Source organism: Labrus bergylta, chromosome 23 (assembly GCF_963930695.1).
Source record: "Labrus bergylta chromosome 23, fLabBer1.1, whole genome shotgun sequence".
Lineage (NCBI taxonomy): Eukaryota > Metazoa > Chordata > Actinopteri > Labriformes > Labridae > Labrus > Labrus bergylta.
Window position 1 is genome coordinate 19,675,184 of NC_089217.1, and position 26,778 is coordinate 19,701,961.

Genomic DNA, 26,778 nt, shown 5'->3' on the forward strand with positions numbered 1-26,778 from the left:
TCCCCTCACGTATAAAAGTTGTTTAATTGAGGGACTAGAGAAAAGAAGAATAACATACTGTACTCACTGCTTAACTGTGTTTCTAGATCACGCTCATTTCAGGTAAATTTACATGCAGTGTGAAGATACGAGCATAATAAAGATCGCTAGCATTAGGATGCTAGCACAACAATGCAGCGCGAGTTGTTTTGGTTTCATGCTGGTGCTCAAGGGCGACATCTGCTGGATCAAAAAGTTGCATCTTCTTCCTTTTATAGAAACAGCTGTAAGATCTCTTTAAAGCCGCCAGACTACAGGGAGTTTACCTCCCATGGGAGCTGATTGTCTGACCCCCCCCCTCCATCATTTGGTTAGTTTTTTTTTATGACTTAAAATAATCCGAGTCAACCTCACACTCAGACTGTGACAGGAAAATAAAGTGAGAAACGGTGAAAAAGATGAACAGCATTGGTCTTTATTTAAAGATGGCTAATGACCTAAAGTAGGTCTCGTTCTTTTCACAATGAGTTGGTGTGTAAAGAATTTAAGTCGAAGAAAAGATGAAAAAAGTGGAAAACAAGTTCTGAAGATGTTTAAAGAAGCAATATGTAACTCGGACACCTAGTGTTTAAAATGGGTACTGCAGTCCAATTTTCTCAGTCTAACATTCACTTCACATTTCTTTTTTCACCTTCAATGATGAAGGTAGATCAACTCTGAACTTCACAATCACATTTTTTATCGCTGTCCCCCATTGCTTACATATGGTATGTTCCGCAGACCTCAGCTGTCACTCTCCGGTCGTACCAAGGAGAACTTTCCGGAGGGGTCAGGGACGAACCATCTCTCCCACAGATCTAAATGCACCGCAGGGTAATTCCATGGTTTAAATGGGCCGTTCCAATGCAGCAGGTGCGCCCCCTGCAGGTAGCTCTCTGAATACCGGGCGTCTGGACTCCAGCCTGGAAAACCGGGTTAAAACGTTCAAACTGTGTTATCTAGTGCATTATATACTTTCAAAATAACTTACTGACCATCTCAGATACCTTACACTGAAATACTTCTCTGTGAGAATAGGTATTGATCTTACCCAGGTGTCTGACATGCCACAGTGGGTCCAGTTGTGTGTATTTCTTATGAAACACTATAAGCATGGGCGGTGTGGCCACGCCTCCCGCCACCGCACTGCTGTAGATGTTCTGTCTGGTGGAAAAGGAGAAAAATGTCTCTGATCAAGCAAAGGCTTCTAATACTCCACTTTTAATTTAAAAAATCTGCCAAGAATATGCAAAGTATTCTGGAAGGTGATTCCTAGACCAAGGAGGGATAGCTGAAAGATCATGGGAGGCTCTGTTATCTGTATTGACGGACAACAGTGTATGTACCTTTGAGTACTGTGTGCTTAATTTACCATGTTGATACCTCATCTAGTCGGTAATATCAGACTGTGCTGTGCCATGTAGACAAGTTTGGAGGGTTGGGTTCATGGGATGGGAGGTTGTTAAAGGGTGATTTTGGGTGTGAGGTGAAAATGTGAAATCTATGTAATATGTGATTACGATGTGATGCTTCATTGACATTGCAAAGAAAAGCCCAAACAATGTAAATGATAAAAATCATGTGTCCAACATCAAGAGTCTGGTGATATGATTCAAGTCAAGAAACAGGAAGTATAATCAATACATTGAGCTGTATTGCAAGGTGTTGTATTACTTTAGGTAGACTAGTATAGTATGAAGAAATTGCCAACAGACGTTTAAAATCAATCACATTAATTAGAGCTTAGATGTTTTAATAAGTGTTTGATGACCACATTTGAAGGATCCAAACAATAACTGGGTGTAGTATATGTCTATCATTGTATGTATATCAATCTATCTCCAAAAATCGAACATGAATCTAAGAAAGATATCGGCCAATATATAGGTATCGGTATTGACCCCAAACATCCCAAATCAGTCCCTAAAATGAATCCACAAAATCATCGATATAGAGAACTCAAACTTGACGGGGTAAAAACCGGTTACACTGCTCGGATAATGAAATCCCACAGCTAGGTGTTTGTTCTGCCCTCTTAGTCTGCCTTCTCACCGTAGACATAAGGGCATGGAGCGAGAAAGCCTGAGACAGAGAGGGGCCGTGGTCAGACACAGCTCCTTTACATATTTAAAGGTACAGACACAGAAACAGCCTGTTCTGAGCAGGGCTGAAATAGAGGGTTTTATAGGCATGATCAAATACAGGATCAGAGTGGATTAAGAACAAGAAACTTCACACACATGTTTTGGGGAGTTATGAGACTTATTTAAACTAGTTGAAGAGTTGAAGAGGAGGAGGATATGTGACCTTTAAACTCCCTCACAGTAGGATATGTGCCAAAATGCTGTGCGGGTTTCTACAAACAGATGGTAGTGACAGATTATACCTGACATTCTCCTCCATCCATTTCTCCAGCTGTTTGGTGATCTTCTGCTTCTTCCATTCGTTGATGTCGGCCACAAACACACCCGGGTTGAAAGAGCAGTCTCTGGGGTGGATGCCCAGGTCTTTAACTTCCTTTTTCCTGTAGTCCAGGAAGCCCATGTAAGTCGTCTACAGGGAGAGCTCAGAGGAGAGGACGCCAAATTTCAGTAACCAGAGCAGAGTTAAAATATAACTAGAGACAGTCTGTCCAGGAATATTACATCCATGAAATACATGGATTCCAATTTAATTTAGCTATAAATACAATGTTCTTGTTTTTCCTGGGTTTGCTTTTCAAACACATGCCCATGTGATGTTCCTTCATCACCACTGATGTAATGAAAGGTAAAAAAAAATATCCACCTGCATGCCGATGCTGCGCACCATCTCATGTGTGGAGGGAAGGTCGCAGTCCGTAGCGAAAGCAGCCGCATGGCCGGCATTCAGTTTGATATTAAAAAGGTCCTTAATGTCACCTGAAGAACAGAAAAAGCATGTTGTATTCTTTAAGTTTACGCTATTTCTCTTCACCGGATACATCACTTTTACCCTCTGCTTTACATTTTAGCACATTGGCAGTCTCGAAATCTATCAGCGACGGTGTATATTGGATGGCTCCAAAGTCCAGAGGGAAATTATATTGGTCGCTATTTACTTTTATGTGTATCTTTTTAAATTTTCCTCCATATTTGAAACAATTCCTAATTCCTTTCAGTTCACAGTATAGCCTCAGGCATACTGATCATCACTTTTTCTTTACACCAAGAATCAGGAAAGAAATGTGATGCCAAATTCTCCCCTCCAGACATTTCTGCAAAATAAATGCTGCCTTAATTTCTTCCCCCAGAGGAGGAGCACTTTTACACCTCAGGTCACACCTACACATTCACACACTGATGTTAGAGACTGCTGTGCAAAGTGACCATCAGTATTAGCTAATCCATTCATACACATTCACACACTGATGTTAGAGACTGCTGTGCAAAGTGACCATCAGTATTAGCTAATCCATTCATACACATTCACACACTGATGGTAGAGGCTGCTGTGCAAAGTGACCATCAGTATTAGCTAATCCATTCATACACATTCACACGCCGTCGACGAACCAGTGGGAACAACCTGGGGTTAAGTGTCTTGCCCAAGGACACATCGGACATGTTGCTGCAGGAGCTGAGAGACAACCGACTCCACCACTGAGCCGCAGTTGCCTATGTTAATAACTGAAAAAGCTAAGTTCTATCAATATGTCAGCCATCAAAAGGTTTCATCTGGAAGAGAGATCCACATAGGATAGTTAATAAAAAACAATCCCATACTCACCCTGCACAATAACGTCATCATCCAAGTATATCACCCTCTTGTGGCTGATTTCGAGCAGAGGTAAGTAATAGCGCACAAAGTTGAGCTGCAAAACAAGAGTTGAGAAATTAAACGCTTTATGTTCATCTAAAATAAACAGAATGATACATTCAAAAAAACGAAACCCTCGACTCACAGGATGCAGCAGGTCAGGGCGAGATGAATCTGGCTTCACTTTTCCTTTAAGCACCATGGGGTTAAACTCCACTATCTTATACCTGATGCCTTTCAGTTTAGTCTTCTCCATGTACTTCCTGGGGAGACGCAAAGATAGAATGATTCGGTAAATAAACATGAAAGTCGTCTGCATAGGTAATAATACAGGTTGGTAGGAACCTGCCAACTTCTCCATATTTAGAAAAATGACAGATTCATTATTTACACGGTATTTTCAGAACATAAGAGAAACACATTTTTTTTATGTGTTTGTGATAAACGAAAAACAGTGTGAAAACCCCAGACACTTGATCTCCAACACTCTCCAAAATACCGTTTACAAAGAGTCAAGGACCCAAACGGTTAAAATGTGAAATAGTTTTTTAAATGGGATTCAGAGGCCAACCTCGTCAGTTTCACGGCATCACGAAGAGTTACGATATAGAAGAATACGCTGGCGTCTGTGTTACTATGGACGCTGTTGATTGTAGCCATGCTGGCACCCATACGCTCCTCAGACGCACAGACGATAACGGGGACGACGTCATCCGCCTCTGACACCTTCCCTGCTGGGACTCCTGCAGATTTTCCGACGTTCTTCCTGCGATCTGAGAGAAATCAGAGAAGAAAGGATGAAGACTGTTTCTCTCATTTTGAGTTAAGAGACACTAAAGAAAATAACCATACACTGTTCTGCATAAGAACGACACTTATTGGAGTGCGTTTCTCGTACGTTTCGTTAAGATTCAAAAGATGAGCGTAGGATAAATTTAGATCAAGTGGCGAGATTGCAGTTCCCATCAATTCTGTTTCCAAGAAAGTAGGAGAATTGACTTTCAAAAGAACGGAAAGGCCATCTCTAAACGCTGTTTGGTTCCTCCATTCGAGGATACTCTAGAAAAAAATGTTGGTGCAACATGGGAGAGAGGAGGTCACAGACTTTATAAAAAGATGGACAACACAAAAGCTCCCAGAAAGTGAAGCCAAAACATTTGGAGCTCCCTCTACTGACTGGCTAAAGTATAGTAAATAAGCCCCGCCCCATGCCTATGTCTGAGTGTCAATTTAGATAAGATTAGAAAACTTTATTGATCCCCAGCGGGGAAACTCAGTTGTCACCTGGTCAGTTCATACACACAACAAACAATATCGACAGTACATCACAGTACACAACAAGTTAACAAATACCTAACACCACTGAAACCATTTGAATAATCATGTACAGCCATGAGTCAGAAACACAATTAAAAATGTTCATTAAAATATCGGACTGCTGCAGGAACAGAGGACCTCCTGAGCCGTTCAGTGGAAAATTGTGGCATCACTAATCGCTCACTGAAGGAGCTTCAGAGTCCATTAAAAACACTTTGCCTTCAAAGATCAAAACAGTATAAAGTTTGGTCCAGTGAACAGTGATCTCAGGTGAGTCTGGGCTAATGCCAATCACAGAGCCAGCTTTTTTAATCAGCTTATTGATCCTGTTTTTATCATCCACACAGATGCTGCCACCCCAACACAGCACAGCATAAAAACTTATCTGAGAAGTTTAGTTTTAATTTGTCATTCTATACTTAAAAAATAGGCTATGATTGACAACTCTGTTGACGAATGAGGCGATGTGTGCTCTGGATTATCAGAGTAGAGGAGGAACGATGAGAGGAAACGTAACAAACACTAAAACAAGAAGCATTGAAATTTCCATGTCTGTAACAGCCTGAGCACAGTTTGATGTTATTGGTAAGTTAAATGTGTGTTTGGACCCTCCATACAAGCGGGCGTATGGAGTCAAAGTGTGTAGGGAGACGGTTAGAGGAAGGCGTGTTGGCTTCACTTCTGTACAACAGGAGGAGGTGGAGATGTGTTGTCAATCTTTATACAGTCAGCGGTCTGAAGGCTACCTGAGAGTTTGGGTCGAGTTGAGGCTCTGAGCAGAGTGCTGTGCAGAAGCAAACACACCATCAGGATCAGCAGAACCACGAGGAACCGGTTTACTGAAACACAGATAGAGAGAGAGAGAGAGAGAGAAAGAGAGAGAGAGAGAGAGGGGCAGTCATGGTCTGTAGATGCATGTTGATTGATCGTCTCACAGGCTATCTTTTGTTCTCATAAAATTCACATCAGTAGGGCCACATGAACTGATATCTCTTCAACTACCCCCTCCCCAAACTAATTTTATAAAAAATAAATAAATAAAAACAACGTTGCTCATCATAGGTTCTCAAAGGTCAGAAAACAGTCTTGAGACCTAAAGAAATTCTGTTTGAAATCATTTCAAATAAAGGAAAGCAGTGTTTTAGAAGCTGGAAAACAAAACTGTTTTGCTTTTTTTTCATCAATCACTTGAAGAAATATAAAAATTCTTTCTAAGTGGGTTTCACTTCTATAACTTCTGTGAGTTTAGCTTTAAAACCCGGAGCATGCAGCATTTAGCTTAGGTTTTAGATTGAAGCGGAGGGAAACAGTTGGCTTTGCTCATTTCAAAGGTGAAAACATACATATAACTAATGATTAAGGACAAATTATCCCCTTTCTCCACCTTTTCAAACAGTCCCCTGTGGTCTAAATGAAACATCTGTGCTGTGCTTTGGCCAAAATATAACATGAATCAAGCACCAGAGGAGGTTTGTGACCCTGTATAAACCAGCTCTCTCAGAACGCTCCGTTTTGGTGTGTGTGTCTCTTTAAATGCAATGAGCCCCCCCCTCTGAGTTTTCCTGGTAGACATCACTCCTTCGCTAGCAAGAATAAAAATGGCGGACCTGCACGTAAGTTTTGCTCTAGGATGTGGGTGGAGTCCATGGGTGGAGATACCAAGGGAGGGGAGGTTTTTTTTTTTTAACCAGAATCCCACTGTGACATCACAAGGAGAGCACATTTGAAACAGAGCATTTTTCTCTGTGTTGTAAGACTTATGCAGACCACAAACAAATGACTGGATGGGTTTATTTCACATTTTGTGGGTCAGTAGACACTCAGGTTACCCAAATATATGCTCAAAAACACTGTAAAAGTGGATTTTTCCGAATATGTCCCCTTTAAGTTAAAATTTTCTTCTATTCAAATCATATCTACAGACTGACTCTGACCTCCAGCTGCTCTACAGGCAGAACAGAGAGAACGAAGGATCAAAGACCCATCTGCAGTCAGTTAAAGACCAGGATGAGCATTTTTGGCTGCCCTCTCAGGTACCAAAACTAATTTAACACAGAACGCTACCTGAGAAGCAGTTTAACACTGAAACTCTCGAGCTGAGCACGAGTGTTCATTTTCAGACATGTTGTAATCATTCTTTACCTTTTTGAAAATCTAGTTCTACTAAGTTTTTTTTTGTTTCTATACTCATCTTTTAATCTCAGACTTTTTTCTAGTTTTGTTTTCTCCAATGAGTTTTAAAAGCACACTGACAGAAGGTCTTAATTATCTTACAAAGCAAGAATCCAAACAAATAAAATAAACATTAAATTTAAAGGAGCAATATGTAACTCTGACACCTAGTGTTCACACTGGGTACTGAAGTCCAGTTTTTTGTAAGTTAAGTTTTACTCTACAGCGAGTAATCTGCTCTGTGTGCTGTTCTCACAGTGGAAGGAAACATGAAATCTCACTTTTTACAGCCCGTCATCTGGCTCCCTCATCACACCCTCCCCCAACACACACACACACACACACACACACACACACACACACACACACACACACACACACACAGTGTATGTACATGTAGGCTGGACGCTTTCCTGCAAACACTCATTTTATTGCACCAGCAGAACTCGACTCTTAACCCAAAGCTTGTTCCTCAGTGTAGGTGTCAAACCCAGAGAAAACAACAGATTTTATTAGTGATCGAAGCTAAACACAGATATGAACATTTCACGTTTGTCTGGTTGTAATTGTATCTCTCTGAGAGCACAGTCAGTCATTACACTTGTATTTCACTTTACTTTCACTTACCCTTTCTCAGGAGAGCCATTTTTCATGTTTACTTCCAGCGACATCTGCAGAAACACCCACACACCCAAAAAGACAAGGAGCGATTTAAGTCACTCAAAAGAAGCAGACTTCAGAGACACAGAAGATGACGAGCTGTTGAATGATGATGTGTGGTGTGCACGGTTAGAGGATTTGGCCTTTTCCCCGTGGAGTATCAACACCCAAACCTGTCAACATGGACTCAATGGGAATTAAAAAGCCTTTAGTATTTATTAAAAATGACATGCTGTTTTTGCACAACTCAAGAGCCTCAGTTTTTGTCTAACCTCACGTTCAGGCTGTGACACCAACATGCTGTTTGACAGCCGAGTTCCAGTTTGCAAGTTTCAAGTCACACAAATGTATGCAACCATCTGACATAGTGTTGTAGTACTCGAAATCGGTCTTGGTCTCAAAACCACTTTCAGAAGGTCACAGTCTTCATCTCGGGAATCTAAAGCATTTTTACTCGATCAAGACCGGTCAAGACCTCCACTGGTGGGCTATTTTTCCATGTCATTATTGTGATTAGAAGGAAAATGCCTCTTTCTGAAAGAACAAATATATTAAATTAATTTTTAGTTTGATTTTTATCTCCCGGTTATGACCCCAACCTTCCCGGTGTTACGGTCTAATTAAGTGACACAACCCCTGCACACAAGATGATGATTTTTCAGAGATATTTATGATCTTTTTTGGTCTTGGTCTTAACTCAGTCTCGATCCCTAAACGTCTTGGTCTTGTCTCAGTCTTGGAGCACTCTGGTCTCAGTTAGTGTGGTCTTGACTACAACACTATTCTGTCAGATAGTAATAATGTGACATTATAGTAGTAGCGACTGAAAAGAAGACATAGATAACATGGAGTTATCTCTGCCCAGTCTGAGACCGAGACAACATCGAGTAAAAATGCTTTAGATTCCGAGACGAGACTGAGACCTTCAAAAAGGGGTCTTGAGACCAATACCGAGTACTACAACACTCGTCTTTGTAATATAGCAATGAGTAAGGTCTTGCTGCTCACAGCATCACCTGCTCTTTGAGCAGTGTCTTGAGATAATTAATTGAACAGCTCACACCATGGAATGCAATCATTCTGGAGATTACAGCATTTGTGCGTCACATCCTGAGTTCTGTGTCAGAGGAGAATGTCTGCTTGTTGCATTTAGTGAATAGATGTTTCATATTTTGGTCCGCAAGTGTGCTTCATCTAAAGTCCACATAAAACACATTTATGATCTTTATAGCAAGATTACAAATGTGGAAAATGTAAAATGCTTCAGTCCATCATGGAGATGATGATTTGATGAAGTGGCTTAGCCTCTCTTAAGTGTTTTTATTTACATCAGGAATCTTTTAAAAGATATAAACAGTTTCCATTTGAAATATTAAGACAGAATATCTGAAGATAAAATGAAGTGTCAGTAAACAGAGAAACCATCAGCCCATCTGGGTCTCTAAATGGATGCTTGTGAGAGAGATTTATTAAAACAGGGTTGTTAAATTTTATTACCCCGGCTTAAAGAGAAATCCGATCAATTAAGATGTCGACGGTTTAATAAATGTTGTGACTTTTCTCCCCCGTGCATTTTCTGACGTTCATGGCATTTACAGTCAGCCTTTGTGCCCTGACCTGCTGCTACATCTGTGAGGCCTGAAGCCAGGAGACGCTGGACGACACATGTGGCTCTATTTTGTCAAAAAAAAAAAAAAAACGTCCACCATTTCCTTCTCCTCTTGAGCCAGAGCTTCATCGAGGATATTTTAGTTGCTTTTTCTCGGCCTTGAAGACTTTTAGATAACTGCAGTAATAAGAATGCTTAGACAGTCATTGACTCAAAGCAAACACACCTCTGCTCATCATCTCAATCAGCTCCCAGCAGGATCACTGAGGCCGTCATTGACCTCATTATCTGTGCACTTGGTTTCAAAAACAGAAACCTCAGCACTCCCAAATCAATAAAACATTACACTTACAGAAGTGTTTCTACTTGTAAAGTTTTAATGCTTCCCTCAGAAACCTGCAGACCCTTATCGAACTTTAGCACTGAGCAGAAATAAAACAGGACGTTCCGTTTGTGTTGTGCATTTGTTTCTGGTTTGTTTGTCACTGTTTAGAGCGGCCCAAAACATCTGGAGCTCATTAGCAACAGATACACTCCTTTCCAGGAGGCCGGACAGCCTAACAGTTTGTGTCTGGCCTGCATTTGTACAATCTGTAATACACTCAAGGCTCACCACTAAATCACTATTTACTGTGTTCACATGTCAGATCTTCTACAGTATTGGTGCATTTGTGTCAAACTTTCTTCAGATTTTTGCCATCAGAAATGAACTTTGGTGTAATTTTATGCCAAATGTTCAGTTTTTTTTTCCAGAATTTGTGAAGTTCATGATACTAAATATAGGTTTCTGTAAAACAGCAGTGAGGAATAAGACCACCTTATCATTTTGATATATGTTGCAACTTGTCACTAGCTGCACAAGTTCTATTTCCCCCTTATAACACACGTAACTGTGCGTTATAAGTGTTAGTGTATGTGTGCTGCATATGGGGGTTGGGGGTTGGGGGTACAAACCAAACCACGTTAAGTCATCACACTGCAAAAAATTCCTCACCGGCATGAGGGAGTTAAAAGTTTTCCAGGACTGAATTCAAATCACAAAAGAAAAGGTGTGTAACATTTTCTTTGATATGTAACGGAGTTAACATTTTCGAGGATATTTCAGGAAGGAAATGTTTCAAAATGTTGGAAAAGTGGAAAATAAAAATCCTCACTTGTGTGCCACAGTGTAGAACAAAACGTACAAAATCCCTTTAATCCAAGACTAATAGTGCATTTAATCAAAATCAGGTAAAACAATCTGATGCATGATGTATTTTCAGATCTCTTACTTGTTTTAGAGTAAAGATGCAAAAGTTTAGAACAGATATTTTTTTCAGTGTAGCAGGACAAAAAGTACTCTTGTCTAACAATACCTGTACAGGTTTCATACCACACCATAGAGATATACCTGCAAACTCCAATATTAAGTATCTCTAGAAGACCAATAAAGAAAGGAGGTGTGTGTGCCTGTCAGTCATTTTAATTGCAATTTTAAAAAATGACAGAAGTGTACTCACCAGATAAATAAGTGTTGTTTGTCCTGATGTTCATTGTCCATGTTTTAAAAAACCTCTGAGGAGTGAGGCTCACTCTCACCAACAGTAACCCTTCACTTTTCTCTCCTCTTCTCTCCCTCCACCTTTTTTTCTCCTCCTTCCTCCCATCCAGATGTGACTCATCTTGTTCACCAGCGCGTTGACGCTTCGCTGTCGTTCAGACAGCTGCTGGATATGCTGACTCCACAATTTCACGGATTTAAAGCAGTGATACTGATCCTTTAATTTCTGCTTGGAAATCCACGTCCGGTTCCGTCTTTTTCCTTTTGTCGAAAAACTGAGTTTCAACCCCTGCAACGTTAATATGTTCATACTTACACGAAGTCTACGTGGAATATGTCATCCTTATGTTTTCACTATACTTACATATTTGATCCAGCAAGAGAAAGCTGATTAAAGGCAGTTTGCGGGTTTTCTTGGAAAAACTAAATTTCCCATCATGCCCATGTTGTCGCGCTTCCGGAAAGGACAACTAAAGCCTATCCCTTCTGCAACAGGTCGTTTCTTTTTTGTTGCTGTCAGATGCAGTCATATTAGTTAAAATCTCATGTCAGTGATAATGACTTAAACATTATTTTTATGGTCAAAAAACAATAAACGTTTTTTTTTGTGTCTAAAGATTTGTCAAAATAGTTATTTTATACATTTACTTCTCAGTAAGTCCTGTGAATTTTTAACAGCCTAGTCGCATTGTGCTTCTTCTTCTTCTTCTTCTTTTACTACTACTTATTATGATAATAATAAAACGATTAATAATGCACAGAGTGTTACGTTTCGATGTCGATTGGAAGATAAAATGTTACCGTGTTAGTTTTTGGTTGGCCATCTGATTTAGCTCCTCGGTGAAATATAGAGGTAAACACTTTCCTCCAGCATGGCTTCAACCAGCTAAACTTATTTATTTGGCTTTTTTTCTTCCGTAACTTGACTTTGTGTTAATGCTGCAGCCTCTCATCTCCACCAACATGGACGAACACACTTTAAAACAGCTTGTGAAGCTCACTCAGGAGGGACAATTAAGCTCTCTGCAGAAACACATCACACCGGGAGGAGGATCGACGGCGGCTCAAACCGTCTGTGGTAAACACTTTGGCCGGTCAGGGGATACCTTGCTTCACTACGCCTGCAGACACGGACACCTGGACGTGGTGGAGTACCTCGTGAAGCAGGTAGGCATGGATGTGGAGGTGTGCAACAACGACTACAAGAGGCCGCTGCATGAAGCTGCGTCCATGAGCCACCAGGAGTGTGTTAGCTACCTGCTAAGGGAAGGAGCCAAGGTGGACAGTCTGAAGAAAGCGGACTGGTGAGAGCGGACTGTTCAACACGGTCTTTATTTAATACAAAAATATATTATCATACATGTAGCGCCCCCTTTTGGCTTGAAAAAGGAACTGAAATTCGTATGTCATCATCTCCCTTCGATAGCGGTGAGCGACGGCAGTACGACTGGATCTCAGCTTTCAATCGCTCTGTCCCGTTTTCATCTTTCCTCATCATTCTAAGCCAATCGCGTCGCCCCGTTCTCATCTTTCCTCAAAAATGTTAGCCAATCGCGTGGCTGGCATTGCATCTTTTGACTCCGAGCCAATCGCAGCCCCGCAAGCTTGCGCTGCGTGCGAGCCAATCGGAAATGAGCGCTCGCCTCGATATCCCGCCCATACATTTTCGCCGGTAGCGGAGAATCCATTGAACGGGACTCGACTTCATCATCGCTCAAGGTAAACTGTCATCAATTAAACTATTGTCTGTCACTCATAATATATTATTTTCCCGTAGTTAGATTGTTCATTGTGGTTAGTTTGACTAGTTTGACTGACTGAATGTATACAGGGTAAACGCTAGCTAGTTAAAGAAACTTCGTTATCCAAGTTTAACGTTACGTTAACTTGACGGTGTTGAATAACTTGACGGTAAGAAGCCGGCCGGTCACCTTGGTTAACACAGACCATATCTTCATTCACTAAAATGACTGTTGCTGCTAGAGTTAGAGACGTGTAAGTTATGTTTTTATCTTATTTTGCCGTGTCGTGTTAACATCGTCATTATCCATAGGGTTTCAGGCTCGGCTCCTGCATCGGGCCACTTCATCTAAAACAGAATATCTCATTCTAATTCTATATAGCTAACTTAGTTATGAATAAATTGAATCGCCCTATTTAACGAGCTTAATGCGAAAAGCAGATGTATTAGTAAAACATAATGCAGAGTTTAGTTGTGGTAGGCTGTTTATCAATAGATTTCATAATAGCCACGACTGAAATAACAGAAAAACTGAGCGGGACACTGCCCCCCCCCCCCTCCCCCCTCTCGTTGAATTTATTCAGTTCTGTATTTTACTTTTGCCATACTTTATCCAGTTTTTGTTCTAGTTATGCTGGTCTAACAATGGTATTATCCCACAGAGATTTATAAAGTCCTGTCTTATATTACATCATATTATGGTCGCAGCATTAGCCCATGTGTACATATGAAGGGAGTTGATGGGATATTAATTTTGACTTCTCTTGGCCACAGATGGCAACAAAACAAAAAAAGCACAAGGCTATGGGTGATGAGGAGTGGATGTCACGCCTGCGGAGATTCGCTGCTTCAGGGGTTTGGCCCTCTGATGCAGGAAACAGGCCTGCTCCCCGCCAGAAGAAGTGGAATGACCTCTATCTGAAGGTATAGTTGTATTAAGCAATTACAATACAGTCACACATGATAAAGCTAATAGAAACACTTGCTTATTTTTTGTCATGAAATATTACAGATTGACAAATGCCCGATGCAACGGAGGGGACAGGCATCTCTGTTTGGGGGGCCACAGACATGTGGCTGTGGTTTCCACACTAAGAAGGTATTTTTAAACTAACATCAAATTGTTGTGTGCACATTTTTTGTTGTTGTGTCGTTTGCTTGAAATGACTTCAAAAGTCTCTGTACATCTTTAGCCTTCCAGCTCAGTCCCTGACACCCCATTTCCCCGTACCACTGTTGGCACTGGTCAAGGGCAAGGCCCTTCAAGCGCTGCTGCTGCTGCTGCTGCTGCCTCCTCAGCATCAACATCTGCTGGACCTGTGCAGAGGCCTGCTTTGAATCTGGCTATGGTAAATCTTTATTCTGTTTGTGATTTTTACCCAATGACTCTTAACTACTGACTTCTATGTTTTACAGAATAAATGACATGATCATGCATCCTGTAAGATTACATTCATTTTCTTTCAGTTTACAAAACCACGGTTTGGCGGGTCGCATGGTGCTGCTTTGAAGCCAAATTTAACTGTGGCTAGGAAGCCTGCAAAGGTACGGTATGGTGACAGTCTAGGCATACATTTGATTTATAGTATTGCTTGTGACATAATTTCTCCTTGGTTAAATGCTTTATCATGTCTTATTATGACACAATGATTTATTATGCCTAGTAGTGATACATGATTTTGTAGATATTCATTAGCCTGTATTTCCTCCTGTTTCTCTCTCAGCCCCTTATTAGCACGTCCTCCAGTGCCACCACAAACGTCGACACTGCAACACCAACATCAGGGAGGACATCATCCCCTGCCCAGAGTCCCAGAAAACATATTAGGACCAGCTCCCCTTTCCCTCTTCCCCCCTCTCCTCTTTCATCAGCCTCAATAATCCCCCCAGCCACTGCTAAAGCTGTAAGAACCCTTTTCAATTGTGTTGTTCACAAATAATTTTTGTGTGCCAAACTTAACCTAAGCAGTTCAGTGATCAATGGTGTGTTCATGTGCTTAAATGCCTTATCATTGCCTGAAGCTATACTTCAAGTTTTAATCTTATATGCCCAATAATGATACACGATTTAGTTTATAACCTTGTATTTCCTCCTGTTTCTCTCTCAGCCCCTTATTAGCACATCGACCAGTACCACCACAAACTTTGGCACTGCAACACCAACATCAGGGAGGACATCATCCCCTGCCCAGAGTCCCAGAAAATATATTAGGACCAGCTCCCCCTTCTCTCTTCCCCCCACTCCTGTGTCATCAGCCTCAATAATCCCCCCAGCCACTGCCGCTGTAAGAATCCTATTGATAATTTTTTGTTGTTGTTGCCAAACATCAAACCCTAACCTAAGCAGTTCAGTGATTTATGATGTGTTAATGTTTTATTTGTGTGTGTCTTTCTGTACATAATTTGTTTATTATTAGGTTGTAACAGCTGCTCCCTCCAGTGCCTCCTCAGACCCTTCTGTCTGTGCCTCCTCTACCACTCCTGGTCCTGATCCTCTCAGCAATATGTCAGCGGAGGATGTGTTGGCTGCCCCTGGCCCTGACCTACCCTGGCTGCCAGTGAAGATGAGGATGACCATCCCCCTCCAGGACCAGAGATGGATCTCTGCAGCTCTGTGGAGAAACCAGCGGCTACGGACCGACCTGAAGCTGTGGTACGAGCCACCCGGGCCAGCGCTCATCTACCATCAGGCCCCCACTCCAGAGCGCTTTTTTAATCATCGCCTGCTTGTGTGGATGCCGTACCACTTGTGGAAGGTCAGGCTAACCTGTCCTGTGTGTGGGAAGCAGCTGGTGGGATACGGTGCCCACAAGAGAGCCCGTCAGGTCCTTGACGTGGACAGGTACTACCTGATGGTCACAGAGACCCTCAGGTGCAACAGCATTGGTTGCAAAACCAACTACCTGTCCAGCAGCAAGACCATCCTGGACCAGCTTGACCTGGCTCACCGGCTCGAATTCAGGCTCATCCTGACTCAGAAGTGAGTATAAAGATACCACTGTAACGAGCATGTACAAAAAAATGTTAATGAGAATACATATTATTGTGTTACATTGTTTATTTGAAAATTGTCTGTAATTGAAACAGACTGCTATAAGAGGTTGGACTGTCTTTTTGTGTTTGTCTAAATGTCTCTGTCTCTTCCCTTTCTTTGAATACAGATATGCTTGTGACATTCGGGTCATCCGCTTCCTGCGGGAGAGGACCCTGGGCAACAGCCCGTCTCGCTTGGTGAAGCAGCTGAGGGAGAACCACAGCGAGGAGTGGCTGCAGCGCCTCTGCCAGTACCTCGGGGCATGCTCTGACTTTGTGGGCCGGCCCAGCCTGTTCCCTGTGGTGTTTCAGGACCCGCCTGAGCCTGTGGCCATTCCCACCTACAAGTGGATGCTGGCTGTCTACGGGCGGGACATCTTAAGCAGGCTGGAGCACATCAAAGCCAGCATTACATCTACCTTTGGCTCCATCCTGAAGATGGACTCCACAAAGAAGGTACAATTCCTCATCACTGCTCTTATTCTCATGTCACAATTCTACAAAAACGTGTATCAAAGCATCACTCAAACTGACAAAATGACTAAAAAGGGATATTCTTCATCCCTAAGTCGCAATGTTAAAATGATTTTACCTGTAAAAGGCTGTTAAACTGTACTGAAAAAGAATGGTATACTTACAAAATGTAAATACATAAGTCAATACCAGACAAAATGATATGCTAGTTAGACCTAAGTCACTGAATGTTTCCTCTGTATACTTTCAGATCACCAGGAAGTTATCGGGCATTGCCAAGGGGACTGCCCTCTGGCTTTCCTCAGTTAGTAACGAGGTGGGTCAGATCTTGATCAGTGTCCTGACTGCTCAGGAAGGCTCTGGGCTGGACCTGATGGTGGCTGATCTCATCCGGAGGTACAGGGAAGCAGGTGTGGCTCCTCCAAAGCTCCTGTATGTGGACTGTGGATGCTGCAAGAAGGATGGGGAGGAGACCAAGCTTAAGGCACGATTTGGTGGCTGGCCAGACGTTGTGGTCAAGCTGGACATTTATCATTTCATGCGGCGGCTGGCATCAGGATGCACCAAGGATGCCCATCCCCTTTACCCCATCTTCATGGCTCGTCTGTCCTGCTGCATATTTGAGTGGGATGCAGGTGACGTTGCCTTGCTGCGCCGGGTCAAGAGGGAGCAGCTGAAACGGGAGGGGGTTCCTGGCATCACTGATAGCCTTGTGAACCAGAACATTAGAAAGAGTGAGTTGGTGCTCTACTGCAGAAGGAGGACAAGAGGAGAGAAGGAGACCATCTCAATGATTGACCTCCTTTTGCAAGAGCTTATGGGGGAGAAGGGCAGTGACTTCCTTGGTGTGCCACTCCTGGACAGGGACAGGATGGCGAACATCTGGGAACAGCAGAGGAAGCATGTAAAATGCATCCAGGATGAGCCAGGTGTTCCTCTCTACACAGAGACAGGATCATCCACCAAGGAGGGCATCGTCCTCACCACCTACAGGTGTGCCAGGGGCTCAACATCACTGGAGTCCTTCCACTGCCACCTGGCCAGGTTCATTCCAGGTCAGTTTCAAGTATAACCTAGCTCTTTGACATAAAGTATTTAGCATAGAACATGTGTCACCTGACATTGTACAAATAGCTCATTGTATGAATTTAAATTATATGTTGTTTTTATTTTAAGGAACCAGTGCCAACAGTTTGAATTTTCAGCTGTACCTCCTGGAAGGCCTGAACAGGTGGAACCAGGACCGTGGTGCTGCGGCACTGGCTGTCAAACCTCCCTCACTCCTCACCTACTCAGGGGACCTTGTGCACTGTGTCAACACCTTCAGTGTCAAGGTGCTTGGAAGGAAACTTGCCCCCTCCTTCCAACCCCCTGCAGTGTATACTGGTGTGTGTCACTTTCCCATCATAATTAATGGTTTTATTTCATACCTTTTAGATATCATTATCATTACTGAGTGAGTTTTATAATAAAGTTTAACAGCTAACTCAGAGTACATATTTAAAAAGGCCATGCAACGGTTTTGTCTTTTGAAGAAGCTAACCTGCTTTTTTAAAAACTCAGAAGCTCTGTTGTGTTGTATGGTTCTGTTTAATTCAACCATGGTTAAGCCAAAAAACACATTTTCAGAAATGAGCAATGAGTATTCTCTTTTCATTCCCAGGAGAGCTGATAGGTATTGACTACCTGTACCGCCAGACAGGAAGGGCAATGCAGAATGTTGACCCTGAAACAGAGGAGACGGAGCAACTGTTGGAGGATGTGGCTGTTGAGGAGCCAGAGGATGAGGGTTTTGATGATGGCGGACATGACCCCACATTTGACATTATTCTGGGTAAAACCCTCAGCCAGTCTGGCCCCACAGCTCCCACCACCAGCATTACCTCTGCCCCTCCTGCTCTAACCACCAGCATGACCTCTGGCTACCCAGCTCCCACCACTAGCATGACCTCTGGCTACCCAGCTCCCACCACCAGCATGACCTCTGGCTACCCAGCTCCCACCACCAGCATGACCTCTGGCCACCCAGCTCCCACCACCAGCATGACCTCTGGCTACCCAGCTCCCACCACCAGCATGACCTCTGGCCACCCAGCTCCCACCACCAGCATGACCTCTGGCCACCCAGCTCCAACCACCACCATGCCCTCTGCCCCTCCTGCCCCCATCACCAGCATGCACTCTAGCCCCACAGATCCCACCACCACCATGCCCTCTGCCCCCCCAGCTCCCACTGTATCTGAGCAACTGTTGGTAAGTGTTTGTGTGATGTACTGCATCATTCTTTATCACATCTGTTTCTTAGTTTCCCTGCCAATATGAATATTTAGAATAATTATATTTTAATTTTGTTATATTTTTCAGGCTGTTGATGAGCATAACATGCCAGGGATGGACAGGGTGGACAGCCTGGCAGAGTACCTGGTTGGGCTGAGAAATGAGACGTCTCTCACTCTCAGCAACCAGCAGACCAGCACCATTTTGTCACTGTGGCAAAATCTTCTGCCATTTGACCAGCAGCGGGTGGTCTATGCAGCCAGGTACCAGGAGAGGCTGAAGACGGGGTACTTCAGGTCACCAAAAAATAAATTGGAATTCACCCCCGGTGCGGAGAGCATGAGGCGCTGCGTCCTGGGGTCAAGTGGATCACCGGCACAGTGGCCCGACTGTTGTCGGCTTGTGGAGGCCATCTTTGTCAGGCTCTGTCAGCTCCACAAGAGCCCAAAGAAAAAGGGAAAGGGCAGCCTGACAAGATGGTCTCTCATGCTGAAGGACTATAGGAAGGTTAGGCAGCTGGTGAGGGACAATGGAGCTCTAATGAAGGACACCACTCTCCAGCTGTATGAGGTCAACCAGACCACCCTCACACAGTGGCACAATCATAGAGTGAAGAGGCAGGATTTGGCAGTCCTTCTGCAGGGGGTCAACCTGCCTGCCCCTCTTCCTGTAGCCCCTGTGCCTCTGCCACCAGCTCTAGGGCGCCCCACCTTTGTCCCTCAGCAGTGTGGACCTCAGCATGTCTACAGCCTGCCCAAATCCACTGCAGGACAGGCAAAAAGGAAGCATGCTGCGCCACACACTGCTGCTCCAGCCACTGTCCGGCCAAAGGTGCCCATTCAGAGGCAGTTATTTCCCCTGCCTGCACCTCTGCCTACAGCTGCTCCTGCCCTTGTAAACCCTACCCCTGCCCAAAGCCCCTTGTTGTTAATGTTGGCTGTCCCCTCTCCCAGGCCTATCGCCCCTGATGGACCTCTTCCCCCTCCACCCCCTTCCCAGAGGCCCTACAATCGTCAGGTGGAACATAATAAGTGCCGCAAATGCCATCAGCCCCGGAACAAAGACAGTGGCCACAGGCAATTTCATGGATACATTTATTGCCCCACTTTCGCAGGGATGCCACTGGAGCAGTGGCTGGAAGAAATGAGGAGGAAAAGGGCCGAGAATAAATGATGATTCATTGTTCTCCCCTTCTGTCTGCCCCGTCCTGTCTGTCTCTTCACATTTTAGTTTTTTTAAAATGCTTACATGGCATTCAAATAAGGAGTGTGTACCGTCCCGTCCATGTAAACACGCTGTAGATACTGCTTGGAAAATCAACCACAGCTGGACTCGAGTGTCCCACTCATTGTAGACAGTCATGACTCACAGAGTCTGCTGCAGGTGTAAAATCTCAAGTTCAGAGATTCAGATTCAATCTACAGCATTAGTCTGTTTGAGGCTAGAGGCTAAAACGCCAAATATGTCCTAAAATGTGAAATGTGCCTTTTATTTAAATGTTTTTAGATTTTTTAATTGAAATATTTCAATAAATGTGTGTGCTTCTACTCCAATTCTTACATTTGACTTATTTCTTAGCAATTTGACACAGTAATATAAAAATTATATTACAATAATATTTGCTATTTTTTAGTAAGTAAAGTCTTATATCTAAAACAATTAGATGACTTATGTCAATACCACTTAACTTCTGAGAAGAAATGAAAAACAAACACAATATCACTTTCCTACACATTTTGAATGCTAAACAGAATCAAGTATTGTTTTCTTATTTAAAATTACTTTTTCATCTGAACAATCCAAAACACTTTGTGAAGTTTGTTTTGGTCCAGACAGGGTTCGAACCCCCGTCCTTCGGATCCAATCTTCCCCTATATGAAAACTAGAAATATTCATCATTTTGAGTAATTTCTAAAATTTTATGAAAACTAATGACTTGGAGTAACTTTTGACTTGCAGAAGGGCCATTAAGAGTTCTTCTTTCTTTCTCTTTTTTCTCTTTTTTCCTCTTTTTCCTCTCCTTTTCCTCCTTTTCCTCCTTCCCCCTTCTCCCCCTTCTTTCCTCTTTCTCCCCCCCCCCATACAGACTATTGTTCCCCAGCTTTAGCGGAGTTGGTAGAGCGGAGGACTGTAGTGGTTGAATGCTGAAATCCTTAGGTCGCTGGTTCGAATCCGGCTCGAAGGAGAACTTTTTTTTTTTTTTTTCCAAATTTGAAATCTCTCATTTTACATAACATAAAACATTTTTAAGGATATAACAAAATGTCTGTGAGAAAAAAAGAACAACAGACCAGATGTCAGTGTTTACAGTTGAGATTCTAGCAGCACTGCAAAGAATAAAAAAACAACAAATTAAAAATGCTTTTACTTGTATGGATTCAGCTTTGGCTCTGTGGGCCGGGAAGTGCAAAACAAAATTACAAAATGTGAAGCACTTCTACAAAGCTTGAGACAAATTAACATTTTGGAAAACACTCTTACATTTTATGGAACATATTTATAAGATGAAGAACACTTTTACCAGTCCCCAAACAAATCTGCAAAAGAAAGAATCTTGCAGGAAAGGGATTGTACCAAAAGCCAAAAGTGACCCAGAAGTAATTGAGTGAGAGGTCAATTAGTTTGTAAGTGTGTAAATGTGTATTTTGAGTGAATTATTCCTCTGATACAAAGTTGATATTTTATATCATATTTTAATCAATTAATCATGTAATAAATTAATCGTACATTTTAAAAATTAATTTTCGAATTTAATTAAGCACGTTCTGGTTTCTTCCTCATCTCTGACAGTTAACAGGATTTATTTAGGTTGAAGACAATTGAAACGACTCAATCTGAACTTAATCAATCTGACAGATACTGTAACACTACAGTGACATGAATTGTTAGTTGCAGTAATTTTTAAAACTTGTTCTCTTAAAACACCACTTTGTATAATCCCATAAACCAGATGTGTTTGCACTTTTTTAGTATTTGGTGAAAGCGGGTGTGTCAGTGTTGCCTCTTGCCTCTCAGGACTCCTCTGATGATGGCCTGCACTCGCAGAAACCTCCACGTGATCCAGGAGCTTCTTTGCCACGGTGCCGACCCGTCACTGAGGAACAAGGACGGCTGGAACTCCTTCCACATCGCATGCAGGGAGGGCGATCCTCTGATCGTGCGGCACCTGCTTGAGATTGCAGCAGACGTCTGGAGGACGAAGAGCAAGACGCACAGGACGCCGCTTCACACTGCAGGTAAAGCGTCCTAGTAACCTGTCATGACTAAATCTGACAAACACTCAACAATATCCTGTCATGTATCCTGGTTTGAAACAATTATTTATCCAGAAAGAAAGTCTTATCTTTCTGAGTGTTATTCTGAATTATTGTGATTACTGAAGGATGGAAGTAATGACTGATTTGGGTTTGTTGTCAGAATATAATTTTAGCTCTCTTTGTTCCTCATTCAGCGATGCACGGCTGTGAAGAAGTTGTTCAGATTTTACTCGAGAGGTACGTAAAAAATTGGTACGGTGGGAAAAAATACCAGGGGGCTGGCAGGAAAAACTCTAGATAAAGTCAGAGTAAGAAATTTGGTTCAATTTCAGTCTACATGATCGAGATCTGATGACCACCAAGCTAGCGTTCCTGTCCTAGTTGACCACGGCAAGTTTATTTATTTATACAGCACATTTCAACAACAAGGCAATTCAAAGTGCTTCACACAAAGCATCATGACAGAGGAAAGAAAAGAAACATTAAAATAGAAAATTTAAAAATCACTGAAATTATTAAATCTGAAAATATGTTCAGATAAATATAATTCAAATTAAATTAATTGAAATAAATAAAGTAAAAATATAAAAAGAGTTAAAAGTTACAGTACAGAGTTAAAAAAACAAGTTTAAAATCTTCTTAAAGCTGTTTAATGAAAGGCAGCTGTAAACAGGTGTGTCTTCAACCTGGATTTAAAAGAGCTGAGAGTTTCAGCAGACTTGCAGTTTTCTGGGAGTTTGTTCCAGATATAAGGAGCATAGAAACTGAACGCTGCTTCTCCATGTTTGGTTCTGACTCTGGGGACAGAGAGCAGACCTGTCCCAGACGACCTGAGCGGTCTGGATGGTTCATAATTAATCAGGAGGTCACTAATGTATTTTGGCCCTAAACCTTTAAGCGCTTTATAAACCAGCAACAGGATTTTAAAGTCTATTCTCTGACAGACTGGGAGACCAAATGATTGAATGTTTCTCACTCTTGTATTTTTGTGCAACTTGTTTTGGGAGACATAGAATTCTTTCATTTTGAGCGTGATGGTGATAACAGATAACTTTGCACTACATTCGGTATTCTTCCAGATGTGTCTACACCCCAGATGGCCACGACAGCTGTGGAGTCACGCCTTTCATGGATGCCGTCAGGAATGGACACATCTCGTTGGCGAGGCTTCTTTTAGACAAGCACCAGGTAAATGAATACATTTTAATTTAGTTTGTGAAGAAGTCAAGATATCTGTGTTTATCCATCGTCATGTTGTAACTTGTTTGTTCTGAAGGCGTCTCCGACAGCAGCTGACACACTCGGGGCTCAGCCATTGCATCAGGTTGCTGTCACCGGCCAGGAGGAGGCGCTGCGGTTCCTGGTGCGGGACCTGAATGTCGACGTGAACCGGAGAGCGACTAACATCCATCTCACCGCTCTGCATTACGCTGCAAAGGTGAGATACATGACCCTAAACAAGAGGTAGCGTATATTAGAGCAGTGGATCCTAACCTTCTTTTGTTTTACAGGAGGGTCACACGTCCACGATTAAAACCCTTCTGGAGTTGGGAGCAGATCTTTGTGTCCGTGACAACAAAGGACGAACAGGTAAGCAGTCAAAGTCTAGGCTTTGTTTTGTGGCTTTTTGTGCCTTCATTGGAGAGACAGGTCAGTGGATAGTGTTGTATTCTGGGGTGAGAGAGATAGAGACAGAAACAGAGAGAGAGAGGGGACTGACATGCAGGAAAGGAGCCACTTGTCTGGATTTGAACCAGGGCTGCCCGCTTCGAGGACTACAGCCTCCGTACATGGAGAGTGTGAGCTAACCACTCGCCCATCGACGCCCCTGTTGTTGTTTTTTTAACATATTTTGTGCTGAAAACACTTTTGGAATTAAAACAAGCTGCATGAATTCCTGCCATCAGATCTGGAAAGGATCCCTAGAGTACCTTTATTAAAGAGTAGGATTCCTTTTCTTTAATTTTTTTTACCAGAAAAAAAAGCCCCCAGACTCCATTGACAAAAACAGTGATTTTACCTAGTGGGGCTTAGGAGTTGCTGATCTACCTCTTAGTTTGTTTCGTGTATTTCTTTAAAAACAAGCTAACAGACAAATTCTGCTGACATTTAATCCATCACAGTTGTCGTCATGAAGCCGCTCACTTTTTATGGTAATAGTTGAGATATTAGAGTCCGATACTTATTTTCATTCAAAACCTGCGCTGACACAAAATCAGATCCAGATACAAATTTGAATAAATGTGCAGCTTATTAAAAAGCAGTCTCTGCGTTTGGAAATGGAAACAGACGTTGCAGAACTTGAATGCACCAGCATGAAGTTTTTAATTTTCCCTCTCAGTTGCATAACCACGTCTGACTGAGTAACTACTGGCTGTTAAATACTGCATCATGTGGTATTCATGCATGGAGCAGAGTCAGACTAGCTTTTAAAATAATGACGGAAAAAATGGAACCTCATAAAATTCAATAAAATGCAACATAAAAAAACTGTTGGCTGCCTGAAAAGGGGACATCACTCTGAGAACTGTGGGTAAGTTTCGTCTTTCTCCTTAAACATGCAAAACCACTCGATCCTCACTTACGGCCATCTTTGTTCTCTTGCTCTCCCAGCTCTTCATATGGCGTCCATCGGGCAGCACGCGGACGCAGCCAGAACTCTCCTGCAGCTCGGACTCAGAGACTCCGAGGACTTATCTGGCACCAGAGCGAGACAGTTTGCCAGGAGACCAGATGTAGTACGAGTGTTTGAATGCGAGCCACCTGACACATTGTAAATTTTGCCACAGTGATGCCGAGCACAGATGTGCAATTAATTCTGTGCAGTTTAATGTTACTGGAATCAAACAAGCTGCATTTAATGGATTACAATAAACCTCCACTTGTATGTATGTGTTTTCAGTGACACATTTTGAGTCTTAGGACATTGTCTTCCGTCTAAATGGTGCGTTCCATTTGATCTCAGAAGTTGGAAATTCCAAGTTGCCGGTTATGGTAAATAGTAAATGGACTTTTACAATGAATGTCACAGCTACATATTCATGCATACAACATTCAGCCATGTTGGATTTTAACTCAGACTACTGAAGTTTCAGAGATTCTGAGATGGAATTCTGACTTCAGGGAACATTACTGTTGTGGCTTTGGCTCAGTTGGTAGAGTCGGTCATCTCTCACCCAGAAGGTCAGGGTTCAATCCTCATCTCCGGCAGCAACATGTCCAATGTGTTCCTGGGCAAGACACTTAACACCAAGTTGCCAAAGCTGCTTTGTCTGCAGCGTATGGATGTGTGTGGATTGACTAGTTAAAACTGATGATGGACTCTTTACTCAGCAGCTCTACCATCAGTGTGTGAATGTGTAGGTGTGACCTGTGATGTAAAAGATCTTTTAGTAGTCAGAAGGCTAGAACAGCACTATACAAGCTCAAGTCCATTTAGCATTTACCCATCTGTGCAGGAGTTTCCCTGACTGTATTTTCCTTTTGTTAGCACAGTCCCTGGATGTCTGGCACAAAACTAAGATTGAAACATCAGCTCTGAGTTTTCTGTTTTGTTTATTGTCATTTTATTTTTCTAGCATTGTGGATTATATCAGCCTACATTGAAATACACCAGATCTGTGTTGACAGGCATTATCTACATTATGTACCATTATTTACAGTTCTTTTTTAACAGAACATAAGAGGCAGAAATTAATGCATGGGGGATTTAAAAGTGGTGCAAGGATGTCGTTTGTCCAGCTAAATGCTGCTCCGACTCAGTAATTAAGTGTTCACACTGCAGCACATGTAGCAGGACTCAGCCGGCGATGGTACAAACTAAAAACAGTTTACAACGTATACTAATTCTACTAATGTTAATTGTCAAAAGGCAGCCCTCTGTGTACCTTTGTAAAGTGATAGAGGTGCATCATTTGGTAAACAAAATACACGGAAAAAGGTATACATCATTCCAGCTTACACATATGTGGGCTTCTCTTTGATGATCTGTGAATTTCAATAAATGACTGTTTATAACGTAAAGCTTAAAGATCACAAAGGGGAATCAAATATGTGTAAATGAGCATCATTTTCAAATGAAACAATTCAGATATACGTTCTTTATTTTGAGGCTCAGCCCTCGACTCCTCGCCTTGAATTTGACTTTGACTTGACCTCTACGAACCTGAGTTTGTTAGCAGACTGTGTGGCCTGTGTGTGACTGCCGCTGTTCGCACTGACGTGTGTGAGTAAAACAGAAGTTAACTGCTTGAATGTCACTTTGTTTACTTAACAGGTGTGTTTACTTTACTAAGGGGCGTGTCCAGACTTTTTTGCTGAGGTGGCCCAATTTGGGCACTAACTTAGGCAGGGCTGGCATAAAATGTGCGTACAGACACATAGAGAACAATTTAATTAATTTACCCTTTCTATCTCCATTAATAATATCTACTTTAGGGTAAACAAGAGAATGGCAACATGTAGATCTTATGAGCTTTAGTCTTTATTTCCTTAATTCCCTGCATAATTAACTTCATCATTCATTGTGTACTTGTATATACCCCCTATTTTTATTTATCTTATCTAATCTATTCTGTTTAATTTGTATTTTGTATGATCTTTTCAATTGTCTGTGCTGCTGCAACGCCCGAATTGAATCAATAAAGGACTATCCTATCCTATCCTTAAGGACTCATAAAGAAGATGAATGTCCAAAGTATTTTAAAGAATGCAAACTCCTGCACACTATCTAACTACAAATATGACTTAAATATAGTTGGTTCATTGAATGCTTGGCATTTTGCAAGAGTTCATGAGGAACCGTTATCTGGTTAGTTCAGAAAAACTAAGCAAATTTGTATTTTTCTTATTGAATATTTTTTACTCGTAAATCCGTGATAATTATTTCGTTAGTTCAGGATAT

The 26,778-nt window shown here is 42.2% G+C and overlaps 3 protein-coding genes across 4 annotated transcripts; 2 read left to right on the plus strand and 1 right to left on the minus strand.

Moving 5' to 3' along the window:
* Window positions 1–438: 438 nt before the first annotated feature.
* Window positions 439–11,932, minus strand: glt8d2 (glycosyltransferase 8 domain containing 2). Its single transcript, XM_029279937.2, has 10 exons — window positions 11,053–11,932; window positions 7,912–7,955; window positions 5,859–5,951; window positions 4,367–4,568; window positions 3,941–4,058; window positions 3,766–3,850; window positions 2,806–2,918; window positions 2,405–2,571; window positions 1,070–1,182; window positions 439–941 (listed from the first exon to the last, which is right to left on the minus strand). Exons 2-10 carry the CDS (start codon window positions 7,928–7,930, stop codon window positions 763–765), a joined length of 1,089 nt encoding a protein of 362 aa, XP_029135770.2. The 5' UTR covers window positions 7,931–7,955; window positions 11,053–11,932; the 3' UTR covers window positions 439–762.
* ankrd16 (ankyrin repeat domain 16) lies at window positions 11,925–26,536 on the plus strand. Its single transcript, XM_020647166.3, has 7 exons — window positions 11,925–12,397; window positions 21,634–21,854; window positions 22,070–22,112; window positions 22,955–23,063; window positions 23,152–23,313; window positions 23,387–23,465; window positions 24,489–26,536. Exons 1-7 carry the CDS (start codon window positions 12,030–12,032, stop codon window positions 24,650–24,652), a joined length of 1,146 nt encoding a protein of 381 aa, XP_020502822.2. The 5' UTR covers window positions 11,925–12,029; the 3' UTR covers window positions 24,653–26,536.
* LOC110001597 (uncharacterized) lies at window positions 12,527–20,165 on the plus strand. 2 transcript variants are annotated; one of them, XM_065951268.1, is made up of 13 exons: window positions 12,527–12,812; window positions 13,609–13,758; window positions 13,847–13,933; window positions 14,028–14,183; window positions 14,302–14,379; window positions 14,559–14,738; window positions 14,943–15,119; window positions 15,252–15,814; window positions 15,996–16,323; window positions 16,592–17,396; window positions 17,518–17,727; window positions 18,005–18,594; window positions 18,706–20,165. In XM_065951268.1, exons 2-13 carry the CDS (start codon window positions 13,609–13,611, stop codon window positions 19,789–19,791), a joined length of 4,410 nt encoding a protein of 1,469 aa, XP_065807340.1. In that variant the 5' UTR covers window positions 12,527–12,812; the 3' UTR covers window positions 19,792–20,165. The 2 variants fall into 2 exon arrangements, with proteins under 2 accessions (XP_065807340.1, XP_065807341.1); XM_065951269.1 differs by lacking the exon at window positions 14,559–14,738 and having other exon boundaries at window positions 12,527–13,758.
* Window positions 26,537–26,778: the final 242 nt, after the last annotated feature.